At 42.2% G+C, this 17798-nt stretch overlaps 1 protein-coding gene across 6 annotated transcripts in view; it reads left to right on the top strand.

Moving 5' to 3' along the window:
• Positions 1-17416, top strand: part of LOC134356081 (anillin-like) — a 64705-nt gene extending 47289 nt beyond the window's left edge. For 4 of the 6 annotated variants that reach the window (XM_063066651.1, XM_063066654.1, XM_063066655.1 and 1 more), the window contains 5 exons: positions 12274-12327; positions 12973-13059; positions 13610-13717; positions 15427-15599; positions 16533-17416. In XM_063066651.1, coding sequence (XP_062922721.1) covers positions 12274-12327; positions 12973-13059; positions 13610-13717; positions 15427-15599; positions 16533-16632 — 522 coding nt within the window. In that variant the 3' untranslated portion in view covers positions 16633-17416. Of the gene's footprint in view, positions 1-5862; positions 7176-12273; positions 12328-12972; positions 13060-13609; positions 13718-15426; positions 15600-16532 lie in introns of those variants that run through there. The other 2 variants (XM_063066653.1, XM_063066657.1) reach the window with 2 other exon arrangements.
• Positions 17417-17798: the final 382 nt, after the last annotated feature.

Genomic DNA, 17798 nt, shown 5'->3' on the forward strand with positions numbered 1-17798 from the left:
AAAAGGACAGGGAGGGAGGCAAAGAGGTGGGGGTGTAGCACTGCTGATCAGGGATAGTGTCACTGCTGCAGAAAAGGAGGAAGTCATGGATGGATTGTCTACAGAATCTCTGTGGGTGGATGTTAGGAACAGGAAGGGGTCAATAACTCCTGGGTGTTTTCTTTTATATAGACCACCCAATAGTAACAAGGACATCAAGGAGCAGACGGGGAGACATTCTGGAAAGGTGCAATAATAACAGGGTTGTTGTGGTGAGAGATTTTAATTTCCCCAATATTGATTGGCATCTCCCTAGAGCCAGGGGTTTAGATGGCATGGAGTTTGTTAGGTGTGTTCGGGGAGGTTTCTTGATATAGTATGTAGATAAGCCTACAAGACAAGAGGCTGTACTTGATCTGGTATTGGGAAATAAACCTGGTCAAGTGTCAGATCTCTCAGTGGGAGAGCATTTTGGAGATAGTGATGACAATTCTATCTCCTTTACCGTCGCCTCATATTTCCCCTTACTCTAATTAAATATTTTCCTAACTTGTCTGTTCCTATCCCTCTCCAAAGACAGGAATTTGGAAGCATAAATTGGGAACAGATGTTCTCAGAGAAATGTGGCAAATGTCCAGGGGATATTTGTGTGGAGTTCTGCATAGGTACGCTCCAATGAGACAAGGAAAGGATGATAGGGTACAGGAACCGTGGTGTTATAAGGCTGTTGTAAATCTAGTCAAGAAGAAAAGAAAAGCTTACAAAAGGTTCAAAAAACTAGGTAATGATAAACTAGGTAGAAGATTATAAGGCTATGGGGAAGGAGCTTCAGAATAAAATTGGGAGAGCCAGAAGGGGCCATGAGAAGGCCTTGGCAGACAGGATTAAGGAAAACCCCAAGGCATTCTACAAGTATGTGAAGAGCAAGAGGATAAGACGTGAGAGAATAGGATCAATCAAGTGTGACAGTAGAAGACTATTCAACCGGAGGAGATAGCAGAGGTACTTAATGAATACTTTGCTTCAGTATTCATTATGGAAAGGGTTCTCGGCAATTGTAGGGATGACTTAGAGCAGACTGAAAAGCTTGAACATATATAGATATTAAGAAAGGATGTGCTGGAGCTTTTGGAAAGCATCAAGTTGGATAAGTCACCGGGACCAGACGAGATAGAAACATAGAAAATAGGTGCAGGAGTAGGCTATTCAGCCCTTCAAGCCTGCACCGCCATTCAGTATGATCATGGCTGATCATCCAACTCAGAACCCTGTACCAGCCTTCCCTCCATACCCCCTGATCCCTTTAGCCACAAGGACCATATCTGACTCCCTCTTAAATATAGCCAATGAACTGGCCTCAACTGTTTCCTGTGGCAGAGAATTCCACAGATTCACCACTCTCTGTGTGAAGTTGTTTTTCCTCATCTCGGTCCCAAAAGGCTTCCCCTTTATCCTCAAACTGTGACCCCTCATTCTGGACTTCCCCAACAATCTTCCTGCATCTAGCCTGTCCAATCCCTTTAGGATTTTATACGTTTCAATAAGATCCCCCCTCAATCTTCTAAATTCCAACGAGTATAAGCCTAGTTCATCCAGTCTTTCATCATATGAAAGTCCTGCCATCCCAGTAATCAATCTGGGGAACCTTCTTTGTACTCCCTCTATGGCAAGGATGTCTTTCCTCAGATTAGAGGACCAAAACTGCACACAATACTCCAGGTGTGGTCTCACCAAGGCCTTGTACAACTGCAGTAGTACCTCCCTGCTCCTGTACTCAAATCCTCTTGCTATGAATGCCAGCATACCATTTGCCTTTTTCACCACCTGCTGTACCTGCATGCCCACTTTCAATGACTGGTGTATAATGACACCCAGGTCTCGTTGCACCTCCCCTGTTCCTAATCGGCCACCATTCAGATAATAATCTGTTTTCCTGTTTTTGCCACCAAAGTGGCTAACCTCACATTTATCCACATTAAATTGCATCTGCCATGAATTTGCCCCCTCACCTAACCTATCCAAGTCACCCTGCATCCTCTTAGCATCCTCTTCATAGCTAACACTGCCACCCAGCTTCGCGTCATCCGCAAACTTGGAGATGCTGCATTTAATTCCCTCATCCAAGTCATTAATATATATTGTAAACAACTGGGGTCCCAGCACTGAGCCTTGCGGTACCCCACTAGTCACTGCCTGCCATCTGAAAAGGTCCCGTTTATTCCCACTCTTTGCTTCCCGTCTGCCAACCAATTCTCTATCCACATCAATACCATGCCCCCAATACAGTGTGCTTTAAGTTTGCACACTAATCTCCTGTGTGGGACCTTGTCAAAAGCCTTTTGAAAATCCAAATATACCACATCCACTGGTTTTCCCCTATCCACTCTACTAGTTACATCCTCAAAAAATTTTATGAGATTCGTCAGACATGATTTTCCTTTCACAAATCCAAATGTGTTGTTATCACATCTTTAATAACTGACTCTAGCATTTTCCCCACCACCGATGTTAGGCTAACCGGTCTATAATTCCCCGCTTTCTCTCCCTCCTTTTTTAAAAAGCAGGGTTACATTAGCCACGCTCCAATCCTCAGGGACTAGTCCAGAATCTAAAGAGTTTTGAAAAATTATCACTAATGCATCCACTATTTCTTGGGCTACTTCCTTAAGTACTCTAGGATGCAGACCATCTGGCCCTGGGGATTCCTAATTAAGCCCTTTGTCCTCCTCTGCTGGACTCTGAATTTCCCCAGATGTACCCCAGGCTACTGTGGGAGGCAAGGGAGGAGATTGCTGAGCCTCTGGCGATGATCTTTGCATCATCAATGGGGACGGGAGAGGTTACGGAGGGTTGCGGATGTTCTTCCTCTATTCGAGAAAAGGAGTAGAGATAGCCTGGGGAATTATAGACCTGTGAGTCTTTCTTCAGTGGTTGGTAAATTGATGGAGAAGATCCTGAGAGGCAGGATTTATGAACATTTGGAGAGGCATAATGTGATTAGGAATAGTCAGCACGGCTTTGTCAAAGGCAGGTTGTGCCTTACGAGGATGCGACTAAACATATCAATCAAGGTAGAGCAGTAGATGTAGTGTATATGGATTTCAGTAAGGCATTTGACAAGGTACCCCATGCAAGGTTTATTGAGAAAGTAAGGAGGCATGGGATCCAAGAGGACATTGCTTTGTGGATTCAGAATTGGTTTGCCCACAGAAGGCAAAGAATGGTTGTGTGTGTGTGTGTGTGTGGCCTCCTTCAGTCATGGTCAACCATGGGTACTGCGCCTCTGGTAGTCACTGGTTTGTCGAGCAGTGTCGACTGTGGCTATTGAGGCTGATCCTGGAACGGTAGGCTCTGGCACAGTTGCTGCATGTGTAGGGCACTGTGGAATTGTTGTCCGCTGTGGCCTCCGTTTAGCTCTCCGCTCCTTAAACTGAGTCAGGATCACTCTTTCACCTTGCTCTAGGTTTTGCTGAAGAGTATCTTGCCATTTGTTGCAGTCATCTGCTGTTTCCTCCCAGCACTGTGTTGATTTTTAAGGCTTTCATGTCGCAATTGCAGAGGTCCTTGAAGCGAAGATGGGGTCTACCAAAGTTCCTCTTGCCTGTTGCTAGTTCCCCGTAGAGGATGTCCTTTAGGAGTCTACCATCCTTCATACGACGGACGTGGCCCAGCCAGCACAGTCTGTGTTGTGCGAAAAGTATGAACATTGTGGGAAGTCCAGCGCGGGGCAGGGTTTGGGACTTTGTCTCTGCAGGTGATGCCGAGGATACGGTGAAGGCTGCGCAGGTGAAAGCTATTGAGTTTCCTTTCCTGCTTGGAATAGATGGTCCAAGTCTCGCTACCATACAGGAGGGTGCTGATAACACATGCAATGTACATGGCAGTCTTGGTCTTTGTAGCGAGTTTTGGATTCCCCCAGACCTGCGAAGAGAGTTGAGCAAGGATCGATGTTGCTTTGCCAATACACCTATTGATTTCAGCATCAAGGAAGAGAGTGTCGCTAATGGTCAACCCCAAGTATGTGAACTCGTGGACCACTTCTAGATCGTAATTGTTATGGTAATGACTGGTGTCTCCACTACATTCTGGGCAAGGACATTTGTTTTCTTTAGGCTGATGGTAAGCCCGAAGTCCTTGCATGCCTTAGAGAAGTGGTCCATGAGAGTTTGGTGTGTGAGGTTATAGCAGTGTCATCAGCAAAGAGCATGTCACGTATTAAGATCTTTCGCACCTTTGGTCTTGCTCTCAGGCACGCAGGGTTGAACAGCCGCCCATCAGACCTGGTGTGTATGTAGGTGCACTCTGTCGACTTCCCAAATGCGTGCTTCAATAGCATAGAGAAGAAGATGCCGAATAATGTTGGGGCCAACATGCATCCTTGTTTGACTCCACCACAAATAGCGAAGGGCTCTGATGAGCTGCCATCATACTGAACAGTAGCCTTCATGTCATCATGGAATGACTTGATGATACTTTGGAGTTTTGGGGGACAGCTGATCTTGAGGAGAATCTGAAAGAGCCCATCCCTCCTGACAAGGTCGAATGCCTCGGTCAAGTCGATGAAAGCGACATAGAGGCGTTTCTGTCGTTCCCTGCACTTCTGGAGTAGATGGAGTGAGAAAATCATGTTGACAGTTGACCTTGCATGAAAACCACATTGGGACTCAGGGTAGACCCGTTCTGCCAGAGTTTGTAGACGTGCCAGAGCTACACGAGCAAAGACATTGCCGACAATACTCAGGAGGGAGATACCCCTGTAGTTGTTGTAGTCACTCCTATCACCCTTATTCTTGTACAAAGTGACAATTTTGGAGTCTCGCATATCCTGTGGTACGGCTCCTTCCTTCCAGCACTGACAGAGGACCTCATGTTAAGGTTTGAGGAGTGAGCTCTTGCAGTGTTTGATCAGGTCTGAAGGAATCCCATCATTGCCAGGAGCTTTCCCTGGGGCCAGACTGTCATTTGCCTTTCTGAGGTCCTCAATTGTTGGTTCGGAGTCGAGTTCATTCATGACTGGTAGACAATCGATGGCATCAATGGCTGAGCTAACAACAACATTTTCCCTCGAGTAGAGCTGAGAGTAGTGTTCTACCCAGCATTGCATCTGCTTGCTTTTATCGGTGATTATTTCACTGCTGGATGACTTCAGGGGTGCTGTCTTGCTCTGCGATGGGCCAAGGGCCTTCTTGATACCATCATACATCAATCTGATGTTGCCTGTCACAGCTGCTGTCTGACTGTCCTCACTGAGCTGGAGCCAGTACTCACTTGCGCACTACCTTGCAGTCTGTTACACTGCTTCTAGTGCCTGGAGTGTTTGGTCGGCTGGAGAGCACTTGTACTCTGAGAGCTGCACGCTTGGCTTTGATGACAGGAATCATGATGTTGAACTTTGCCTCAAACCAGTCACTGCTCTTTGTGGTCTTTCTTCCAAAGATAGAGAGTGCTGATTCGCAGATGGTGTCGCGAAGGTATGACCATTGTTCTGTTGCAGTATCTCCTTGTGAGGAGGTAGTCATAGCACCCTGTGCTGACTTGGCAAACTGGTCAACCTTTTCTGACTGCTTCATCTCTGTTGTGTTGATGCGAGGTTTTCCAGCTTGTTTGGAGTGGTGGATTTTCTTCAGACATAGTTTGAATGCAGCATACTAAAGCATGATCCATATCGCAGTCTGCACTGGTATGAGTGGGTGATTAGTACAGAGTTGATGAAAGGGCATCTGGTGATGATCATGTGTAGCTGGTGCCGGTGTTTAGACCGTGGATGTTGCCATGAGACCTTGTACTGCAACTTCATCTGTAAGTAGGAGTTACACGCAGGCTGTGATAGGAGCAGAACTCCAGGAGACTTTGTCCATTGTCATTTATTTTGTCAATTCCCAGGTGGCCAAGACAAGATGGCCAGGAATCGTTATCGGCACCCACTCTGGCATTGAAGTCACCAAGGAGAACGAGGTGCTCATCACTAGGAATATTCCTGACAACAGCTTCTAATTTGTCGTAGAACATGTCTTTTGCCTAAGTGGTGGAGTTCAAGGTAGGGGCATACATACTGATGAGAGATACTTTTGCAACAAAGAGTTCCTAACGGCAAAACCCACTCCATGCTCGCGGGGCTCGTCTTGGTTCTTTCCCTGCCAGAAAAATGTGTAGTCCCTTTCCTTCAGTGTACCTAAATCCGCCAAATGCGTTTCTTGCAGGGCAGCTATATCTACCTTGAGCACTAGTAGTTCATTGTTAATGACCGCTGTTTTTCGTGCATCTTCCAATATCCTTGAGGTTTTGGTCAAGACCAGTCATCATTGTACAGACATTCCAACATCCCAACTTGAGGGGTGTTGTCTTATTTGATTTGTTTCCTTTCTTGTCTGGTGCAGTAGTTACAGTCAGCTCTTTATGGAATAATCCATTATCCCCATGCACCCACTGAGGAAGACTGACTGTGGCGGGACAGCGCCATATTGGCTGGGGGCTGACCAGTGAAACACGATGGCCTCTCTCACCGTTGGAAGCAACCCCTGACATCATGCTCTATGCCAATCAAGCATTATGACTTATAACCGGTGACTGCTGCTTCCCGTGTTTGTACGACACTAAAAGGCAAAGCTGGAGTGGCCTCTCCAGGTCGTAGGCTAGGGCAGAATTGATGAGGAGATCCATTTGTTGCCCGTGCAGTGGGACCCCCCTCTCCATGCTGATGACAGGTCCAAAGGAATGATGAAAATTGATACAGTTTGGTGCCAGCTGCACCGCAGGAGTTGCCGTGCCGGTGCTGGGTACAGCAGCCAGCCGCCTTCGGGACTCCGACTCCTGATTTTTTCCTCGGGGTTTACTCCTGAAGCCTTTCCCGCAAGTGGGTAGAGCTGCAAGGCAGCGGAAGTTTGTAATCGGAGTTTCCCTCTCCTAGATGAGCTACCATCCGTGGTTAACGAGCCCCATCTGCCCAGAGCAACTGGTTTCAAGGTGCCAGTGGCCCGCCTTTGCCCCTTCTGTCAGTGAGAACAGCTCCGCTGGGCATAAGAACTATGCCACATGTGAAGGCCAGGAGTTGGACTTGGTTGTCAGAGGCTGTTAGAGATGCAAGCCATGAAGTGCATTTGTTTAGCAGTGGGAGCTCGTCCCCACTACTACCCTTTGGCTATGACTACCTTAGGAACCAAAGAGTGGTTGTAGACGGGTCATATTCTGCATGGAGGTTGGTGATCTGTGGTGTGTCTCAGGGATCTGTTCTGGGATCCCTTCTCTGATTTTTATAAATGACCTGGATGAGGAAGTGGGGGGATGGGTTAGTAAATTTGCAGATGACACAAAGGTGGGGGTGTTATGTATAGTGTGGAGGACTGTCAGAAGTTACAGTGGGACATCGATAGGATAGAAAACTGGGCTGAGAAGTGGCAGATAGCGTTCAACCCATATAAGTATGAGGTGGTTCATTTTGGTAGGTCAAATATGATGGCAGAATATAGTATTAATGGTAAGACTCTTGGCAGTGTGTAGGATCAGAGGGATCTTGGGGTCCGAGTCCATAGGACACTCAAAGCTGCTACGCAGGTTGGCTCTGTGGTTAGGAAGGCATATAGTGCATTGGCCTTCATCAGTCGTGGGATTGAGTTTAGGAGCCGAGAGGTAATGTTGCAGCTGTATAGGACCCTGGTCAGACCTTGCTTGGATTACTGTGTTCAGTTCTGGTCGCCTCACTATAGGAAACCATAGAAAGGGTGCAGAGGAGATTTACAAGGATGTTGCCTGGACTGGGGAGCATGCCTTATGAGAATAGGTTGAGTGAACGCGGCCTTTTCTCCTTGGAGTGACGGAGGATGAGTGGTGACCTGATAAAGGTGTATAAGATGATGAGAGGCATTGATCGTGTAGATAGTCAGAGGCTTTTTCCCAGGGCTGAATTGGCTAACAGAAGAGGGTGCTTGGAAGCAGGAACAGAGGAGAGGGTAAGTAGTTTTTTTTTTTTTTTTTTTTTTACACAGAGTTGTGAGTGTGTGGAATGGGCTGCCGGCGACTGTGGTGGAGGCAGATACAATAGGGTCTTTTAAGAGACTCCTGGATAGGTACATGGAGCTTAGGAAAAAGAGGGCTATGGGTAACCCTAGGTAATTTCTATAGTAAGGACATGTTCGACACAAGCTTTGTGGGCTGAAGGGCCTGTATTGTGTTGTAGGCTTTCTATCATTCTATGATGGAATGGTGAAACACACTCAATGGACAGAATGGCCTAATTCTGCTCTTATATCTTACAGGGCTTGTTAAGATTCTAAGAGGCTATAGCTGCAATTAGATAGAATAGTTGGAATCTTAATAACCTTTTACAGCTTTTAATGACTGATATTCCATTAGTACAACATTCAAAAATTCTCGTGCCACATACCCTAAAACATTTTTTGCACAGCTGAATCCAATTTTAGTTATTACAGATCCTAGTTCCTTTTAAGCTCGCATGAAAGTTTTAGTTTTATAAAGGGGTTTCCCTAATGAGTAGTTGAACTTGCAAATAAACTCACTGTGAAGCTTGCACCACAATGGCAAGGACTTCAGTTAATGCTAGAAATTGAATGAGCTGATCATACCTTGCATTTCCCTTCACCTGGTATTTCTGATTTATCTCAATTATGGTGATGGGCACTGTTTCAGAAGCTCAAAGTAGAGAAAGTAGATTTGGGTTCCAGGGCAGTTTATTGCAAAGGCCTATGGTTCATAGTTTATTTTTCTGTGATTTCATGCACAGAATTTTAGGAAAATCTTAATATTTAAATGGTCAGCCACCAGTTTCCAAGTCCCAGTTATTTTGTTTGAAGACTGAAGGTGTCCCAATCTTCAAAAAGGAGCTCACCTCCACAAAGACAATTTAATCCATTTCTTGATTCACAAAAACTATACTCAAGGTGTAGATGTGAAATAAACTGTTCTGTGGACTGGTGCAAATCCACTTCCAGAGATGCTGAAACCAATCCGAATCTATTTGAGCCATTCACTGGTTGATAATGATGAATAAAGTTTACTTGATATAGCAACTACTAATATTAATGTACCTTTTTTGTGGGCCAAGATCATCCAAGCTGCTGGCACTTGGAGTCATAACATTCACTTAATGGCTTTTCATGTTCGGAGATTAACAAACAGCGTCCACTGTGATACTGAGCTCTAATAGAACTCTGCATCTGAATCTCTTGGCTGCATGTTCATCGACATGGTGAACTAGATGATATCCACATGGAGTAGTACATCTGCTGAAGCTCTGGAGGAAAAAGTATATTGGTGTTTTCTTGTGGGTTATTCACTCTTATTCCAGCGATAAAGTTTCAGATTAGAAAGGGGCGGAGGGTGCCCACATCCCCATAGGATAATGCCAAGATACTGAAGGAGGACTGAATTCAGATGGAAGAGGAAAACTGAGCAAATACAACACCAATTCCCACCCAAATATCACTGCGGTCTAGATGCTATCTGTAGCTCTTGGCTTAGCCAGAAACCCAAGGAGCAAAGTGTTCACTGGGTGCTAGGTGAGCTTGTACACACGTCTAGTGAATCTTGCTTTGAAACTTCCTGAAAGCACCTGGAGAAGGTAGGTGCTGAAGTTGGTCAACATCCATCAGGGACTGACTGCACCATTTAAACAAAGACCTGGCACGCAGTAATGGAGTAGCCTCCTCATTTGGACATATGCGCTGGCAGAATCTATGTACTTCAGACAATGGAAGATCCAGCCATTGAAAGATCCAGCCATTGAAATGTTAGCTCTTTGGTTTTCATAAAAAGTAGTTGCAAAATAAGTGAAGCAAAATTAAGTCTTGTTTTAAGACTGTATTGTTCTGCTTGTGGTTTTCTTTGTTTCAAATAAGATTTATTTTATTCGCTATCTCTAGCAATTGATTTAAGAGGGTTCACTAGGTCACTAGATACTGTAGCACCCATCCTGAGCTTTCTGTAGGTCAGACTGAAAATGCATGATATGCATCTGGACCCATGTCTGTACTATTGCTTTTAGTCTTGGTGTTTCCTCAACTTTCATATTACTAGCCTGAAAAAAAATCTCCTTTCTATCGTAAATATCTTCAGAACCAGAATAACTTGTTTAGCACCTTTGTTGCCACTTTTTCTTTTGGCAGAAAACTGCAGACAATTGGTTAGTGGTGTCTTTGTTACTTCCTGTTAATGGTGCATATTTATTGCTGTGTGTGCAGGCAGAAGTTCTGTCTGTCCTGTAGTCTCTTGTGTTCTCAAACAATGAGCAACCAATGCAAATATCAGAATGATACTACCTTAGCAAAGTTACTCAGGGATGTGCTCAGTCTTCCATCATTTCCATTTTATGATGAACATAATCAGCATCCTCCAAGCCTCTGCATATTCACTATGGTGAGAGGTACTAACTTCTCCCTAAGCCATGTACTGTTGTGGTTGATATTACACGAGCTATGCAGTACATATTCTCGCTGCAGTCAGAACACTGGGTAAAAGCAGGAGCAAGTTATCTGGCCTTTTCCATGCCTACTGAATCTTTGTCTCTGTCACCCGTCTGCAGTCTCTTGGTTCACTTAGCAGCTAATCTTCTGATCAGCTTTGAATGTGTTTGTTATTGAGCTTCTAGAACCCCTTGGCAGAAAATGAAGAGATTTATTACCACCCTATAAGGGGAAATTTTCCTTTAATTCTGTCCTAATTGACAAGACACCCCACAAGAGAAACACTACTTGGTATATGTGGACTATTGGTTACTGATGGCCCATTGTATATATGGCATCATTACAAACCTACAACGTTGGTATTAAGAGATTAATTGTATATATTGTCCAACATAGTAGTTTCTGAATGTTGCTAATTCCTCAAAGATCTTTCATTCCTGACTATATCTTGCCACCACTAATACTTTGTTCACTTTTCTCAACTTGGCTGGCACCCACGCCATCCAGCAGTTTAATTGTTTTTAGAAACATAGAAAACCTACAGCACAATACAGGCCCTTCGGCCCACAAAGCTGTGCTGAACAGGTCCTTACTATAGAAATTACCAAGGGTTACCCATAGCCCTCTGTTTTCTAAGCTCCATGTACCTATCCAGGAGTCTCTTAAAAGACCCTATCGTTATTGTTTCCGCCTCCACCACCATCGCCGACAGCCCATTCCACGCACTTGCCACTCTCTGTATTTATTTATTTATATATTATTATAAACAAACAACAACTTACCCCTGACATCTCTGTACCTACTTCCAAGCACCTTAAAATTGTGCCCTCTCGTGCTAGCCATCTCAGCCCTGGGAAAGAGCCTCTCACTATCCACACGATCAATGCCTCTCATCAATTTGCCAACAAATTGAAGCAAATAATTCTATCTTATTTGTTAGTGGCAAAATAAGAACTGTTTCATTGCTGCTCCTATAGTCATGTTACAGTTAGGCTGATTTATTTATTTTCCTTGACAGCAAATCTAAATCACTACTTAAAGTGAGCAGTGTGCCTTCCTTCTGTGAAAGGTACAGGCAATTCTTATCTCATGCATTGTAATAACTGTAAAGTTCTAAACTGAACAACGATTTTTTGAATTGCACATACGCTGCAGAGACTGTTGCCCTGACCATCCTGCACCTACAGGTTCATCTGTTTCACACTAAGATATAAATTCTTAGTGAGGTTCCTAACTCCATCTTTTATATTCTGAACTGAGGTAATCAAATAAGTTGATTCTCATCATTATCCAAATCTGTTTCAATTATAAATTGGGGGCTTAAATTGAAAGTATATTTGCACAATACAATATTATCGCTAGAATTTTCATCTTGAAATGACTGATTTACAATTTAGATAAAAACCTAATTTTAAAGTGAATTCTGATGCTCTTGTATGGGAGATACTGCTGAACAAATATCCATTTTGCTTATTGCTCAAAATGGGATTTACACAATGTTTATTTTAAAAACTGAATTTAAAATTTGCTAGAATCCCTGCACATGTTCAGCATGTAATGCTTTTATGGAATTTGATGACCAAATCTAAGTTTGCTATTAATATCAAAGCAATGTTAGGTACAAACAAGAAATGGATTTTCACTGGACCTAGTCTTTGAGCTTCCTCTAAGGGAAATGGCTGCTTTGACATGTTCTTCTCAACTGGTCTTTGGCAAATGTTGTCTGTTCATTTTACTCATTCACTTAATTGTCTGAGCTGCAAATGAGCTGTGAAGCATGTAGGAACTTGTGTTTCAACTGCTATCCATTGGTTCCTTTTTTCTCAGATAATTTAAAATGTAAATGTCAATTAATTTGTACTTGTGCTCTTTACCATAGATGAAGCTTGATGGAAAAGTCAGGCAACTGCTTGGAGATGAGTTTCAGGACAAGGTTGCTACAAATCGTTAGACTTTCTTGTGTATCGTGGCTTTAGTTTGCGACTAGAAAATGTATTTCTGGATTGTCTGCTAGTCACAGTCATCAGCATCTTTCACCAATGGCCACTTAGAGCACTTGGGTATAGTGCATTATGTGGTTTAAATAACTTGAGTTCTTTTGTTCTGATATTTCAGTCTCACACAGTAGTGGCTCTTAAGCCAATTGAATATCTGACATTTTGTACAATACACTAAATTGTGATTTACATTTGGAATATGTGGAAATGGATAATTCACATGTATTCTCTAGTCCAAACTACAGCTTTGTGCAATGTGCATAGCTGATCCATCTGGCTAGAATTTCCTCTCCCACTTCTGGCTTGTCTCTGCATGGTTCTGCTTTCTTATTCTCAATGATAGCAAGTGTGTAGTGCAGAAGTTTCCTACCAACTAAGCTAGTGCTTGCTTCCCTGTTACGACACTTGCGTATCTGAAATCTTGACTCTGGTTACTTGCAATGTGGTTAACATTTAAGCTATACAATTATGTGGTCAGTGTGTCAAGTGTTTTTTTTTCCTTGTTGTTTGGGAGTTTAATGTATGAAACTATATTGTAAAATTTAGTTATGAAATACTAATTCATCTCAAACCAAATGCAGGTTCCGTTCCTGTCTCCCCTTGAAGGTGCCATCTATTTGAAGTTGCAGTGCCATTTTAACGCCTCTGTTGAGCATTCAGGATTCTTGGTAATTACTGATTATTGTTTTGAATGCCTTCAGTTATTTTTTTTTTATTTTGAAGATATAGCGCGGAACAGGCCCTTCCAGGCCACACTGCCCAGTGACCTACCTATTTAATACAAGGACAATTTTCAATGACGAATTAACTTACTAACCAGTACATCTTCGGACTGTGTTTAGAGAATGAAGCAGATTGGGGGGGGAACGTGCATACAAATAGCGCTCGAATTGAACTCCAAATGGCCCAGGCTGTAATAGCACCCCGCTAACTGCTCTACTACCATGGCATCCTCGTAGAGATGAAATGATTATAGACAAGACACTATTGACTTTCCAATCTGCTGCTCAGTCTGCCAAGCATCTGTAAAAGAATGTATGTCAATATGAAATAGCAATGCTGTGAGGTGTTCCCTATATGCTATGCATTTTCGCTAGTAAATTTGTCTTGTATTGTTGAGCAAGTAATACAATGAGAAACATTTCAAGTTGCCTTGCCGGTTTTCTGTTTCTTGAATCTGGCTGGACTTATTTTCAAACACTTTTTCCCCTCCCCCAGACTATATTTCAGGATGTGAGTGGGTTTGGTGCATGGCATCGTCGATGGTTTGTGCTGTCTAGCGACGTGCTTTCCTATTGGACTTATCCCAATGAAGTGAAACACAAGGTGATATAATAATGTATATTTTTAACATTACAGATGTACTCTACCCAAATCATTTGGATACTTTTCCATTTCAAAATTAAGAAGTGGAATTGCAAATATATTTATTTTGTTTAAGGACAATAATTGTGAAAGTTCTCCATGTACTGCTGTTTAGGAAACTAATTTGCTGGTGTATTATTAGGACACACATAGAAACATAGAAAATAGGTGCAGGAGTAGGCCATTCGGTCCTTTGAGCCTGCACAGCCATTTATTATGATCATGGCTGATCATCCAACTCAGAACCCCGCCCCAGCCTTCCCTCCATACCCCCTGACCCCCGTAGCCACAAGGGCCATATCTAACTCCCTCTTAAATATAGCCAATGAACTGGCCTCAACTGCTTCCTGTGGCAGAGAATTCCACAGATTCACCACTCTCTGTGTGAAGAAGTTTTTCCTAATCTCGGTCCTAAAAGGCTTCCCCTCTATCCTCAAACTGTGGCCCCTCGTTCTGGACTTCCCCAACATTGGGAACAATCTTCCTGCATCTAGCCTGTCCAATCCCTTTAGGATTTTATACGTTTCAATCAGATCCCCCCTCAATCTTCTAAATTCCAACGAGTACAAGCCCGGTTCCTCCAGTCTTTCTTCATATGAAAGTCCTGCCATCCCAGTAATCAATCTGGTGAACCTTCTTTGTACTCCCTCTATGGCAAGGATGTCTTTCCTCAGATTAGGGGACCAAAACTGCACACAATACTCCAGGTGTGGTCTCACCAAGGCCTTGTACAACTGCAGTAGTACCTCCCTGCTCCAGTACTCAAATCCTCTCGCTATAAATGCCAGCATACCATTCGCCTTTTTCACCACCTGCTGTACCTGCATGCCCACTTTCAATGACTGGTGTATAATGACACCCAGGTCTCGTTGCACCTCCCCTTTTCCTAATCGGCCACCATTCAGATAATCTGTTTTCCTATTTTTGCCACCAAAGTGGATAACTTCACATTTATCCACATTAAATTGCATCTGCCATGAATTTGCCCCCTCACCTAACCTATCCAAGTCACCCTGCATCCTCTTAGCATCCTCCTCACTGCTAACACTGCCACCCAGCTTCGTGTCATCCGCAAACTTGGAGATGCTGCATTTAATTCCCTCATCCAAGTCATTAATATATATCCCTCCTTGATAAGCTAGTTTCAACAGTGACTCCTAAGGTCTTTCTATATTGAGATATTTACCTAATGTTCTGAATGGACAACAGGTTAGCCAGCCATCAGGCTATTGTGTCTGTCCATGTCCATGAGCAATTTAATGGAAACCCCTCATGATTGATTATACTCTTCAGATCCTGAAGATGAACAAATTTCCCTGTTCTGGCTAAATCCATCAACTCACCAACATAATATTCTTTAAATTTAAGATTTTTTCCCTATTAATCAGTGTATTTCCATACTGTACAAGTTCCTGGTATATTATACCAGTATACTAAAGAACTGATTTGTGGTTTTTAGTGTGGTAAACAAGAAGTAACTAGTGCAAGATTTGCTTTGTATTGAGGTTTTCTCTAAATCTCAAGGAGTTACTGCTTTATAATGTGCAGTCTCTATCTACTGGGTTTCAGCTCAAATGTCTACTATTAGGAAACTAGTGTGACAACAATTTCATTATACAAGTTGCTAGAATTTAAAAAAAAATGACATGAATGCACATCATTTTATCCAGAAACCTTTTGGCTGTATTAACTTGGCTGACTGCACCATGGAGAAGATTGAACCTGCCAGTCGTGAGTTCTGTTCCAGGCCTAAAACCTTAGAGATGATCACAACACGACCTCAGTCTAAAGATGATTGTGAAACTTTAACTGTTCAGTGTCGTAACAATCTCTGCTTTACTAAGTAAGTCTCATTAGCTGTTGGAGTTAATGCCGAATGGTTTCTTCCCTTCTTTCTCCAGCCCCCCCCCACCCACCCCCATGGTGCTGCTTTCCAAAAAGATGCCATTATATGTTTACTTAATCTCGAGTCCATCGTAACATTGGAGAAAGATGACGCCTCGCCAGCTTGACTTTGCTTCCAAATTTCTGAACAAACTGATAACCTACACTAAATATTTGAGTCTTGCGATTCATTAAGCTGCTTTTTTTTTTGTTGTTTTCGGAATATTTCAACTTCATAGCTGTCAGTTAATGAGAGACATTGTGTTGCCACCTTATGACATTGGTAATAGTTGGGTGATAGTATACTTCCAAGTAAAAGAAATTTTAAATCCCAGTCCAATTACTGAACACATACACATCACCTGCTCCAAGGAGCTAACTAAATGTTGTTGGGATGTCAGTGCTGGTCGTGCCAGTGGATATGGATATTTGAGGTAGTTCAGACAAAGTCCTACTGCAGCTTTTGTGGATGCTATTTCTTGGATTTTATTTTGTTGGCACTGAATTTAAAAAGAAATCAGTACATCAAAGTCTCAATAAATCTTAAGTACCATAGGTTCAAAGTAATCTGAAACTTAGAGACTCATTTTTGATTTATTCTGATGGTTGACACCTGTTCCTGAAGTATAAGGACATGGAGCATCACTTCATTTATCGAGCATTAAAGTGCAAAAAAGTGCAAAAAAAATACAACCTAGTCTCACGTATAAACTGAATGATAGACTCTTCAATCAGATGTTGATGCTCTTGATGGCCAAACAAAGATTTAATAGAAAACTGAAATAAATTTAAGCCCGATTGCCTCTTGAACAACATGCTCCTTTCAATTTTGTATCAATTGCAGCTTAGCAAAACAAATAAATAAGCCACTTTTAACCTATTATAATTGCAGATACTGGCTGTCAGCTGACACAAAGGAAGAGAGGAATCTGTGGATAGAGAAGCTTAACCAAGCCCTGATCAATCTCAGAACATGGCAGCAGACACAATAATAAGCACGCAGTGATGGAATCTGAAGATGGCTGACAGTTCAACCAGTGAACCATTCTCATGACAAGAAATGGGATGAGAGTTACTACATTTTATACAAGTGCTTTGCAAGTAGTTGGCTGTATATCAACCACTATTATTTGCTGCTATTACTAACTGAAATTAATCCAAATGTTTATATAAAAATATATTGTCTTGAACTTTTTTTACTCCAAGCAATTTTCAAGCTTAAATTTGTATTGTGTATTATGTGCAAATTATGAACAAAGTCCACGAAATTCCAGGTTACTATTCATTCTCCCAATGTGTACTGCTAAGAATGCCAAAGTAACCTTCCAGAACAGATCAGTGCTATTGACTCTACATGGGATTGTTGTGGGCTCTGATTTAGCAGTTTCCCCACCAGCACTACACTTGACATACTTCGAGGATGTCAATTTTTTTTTTTTTTTTAGAACATTCTAGGCTTATCTATAATGGTCTTATTTACAAAATATGTGGATATATTATTTCTGATAGATCAATCCTGGAATTAGGCCTTGTATATGCCTCCCAAAAGTATTACCTGTTCTAGTTCAGATTTAATGAGTGGGTGAAGAGATGATGGTGCTTTTTTTAAAAAAACTTTCAATTAATCACCAAGAGCATGTATTTTTAAATCTAACGTCTTTGCAACATTTAACTTTGCACATTAGTACTGTAGTCTGAAATGTTTCCATCCTTCTGCAATTTCTAAAAAGTCCTAACTCTTGTATACATGTAATTCATTTCAAATAAATATTTAAACCTGTGTGCTTTGTTGTCTTTGCTTAATTTGAATTTCTTTGAACTGTGAATTCTGGTTTCAGAAAAGTCTAGCAATAGTTAATCAAACACTGCATCTGCTGAAAATGTTCATGTCATTTGGTTTGTGGAGTGAAATGCAATTTGGGTTAATGAATGTTCATCACTGTAATATTTAAGTTTGAGTAGTAGTTGAGAAAGATACAAGGAAATGGTCTAATGGTGGATACAAAGTGGAAAAATAAAAGATGGGTTCAAAATGGATATAAAAAGCAATGGACCGATTTCATTGTTGTCCTGCTTGACAGGCAGCTTAATTACAACAGCAATGCTCACTGTCTTATACTTTGGAACTGCATGTGCACTTAATTCAAAAGTAGATGAA

The sequence above is a fragment of the Mobula hypostoma genome, chromosome 14, assembly GCF_963921235.1.
Source record: "Mobula hypostoma chromosome 14, sMobHyp1.1, whole genome shotgun sequence".
NCBI lineage: Eukaryota > Metazoa > Chordata > Chondrichthyes > Myliobatiformes > Myliobatidae > Mobula > Mobula hypostoma.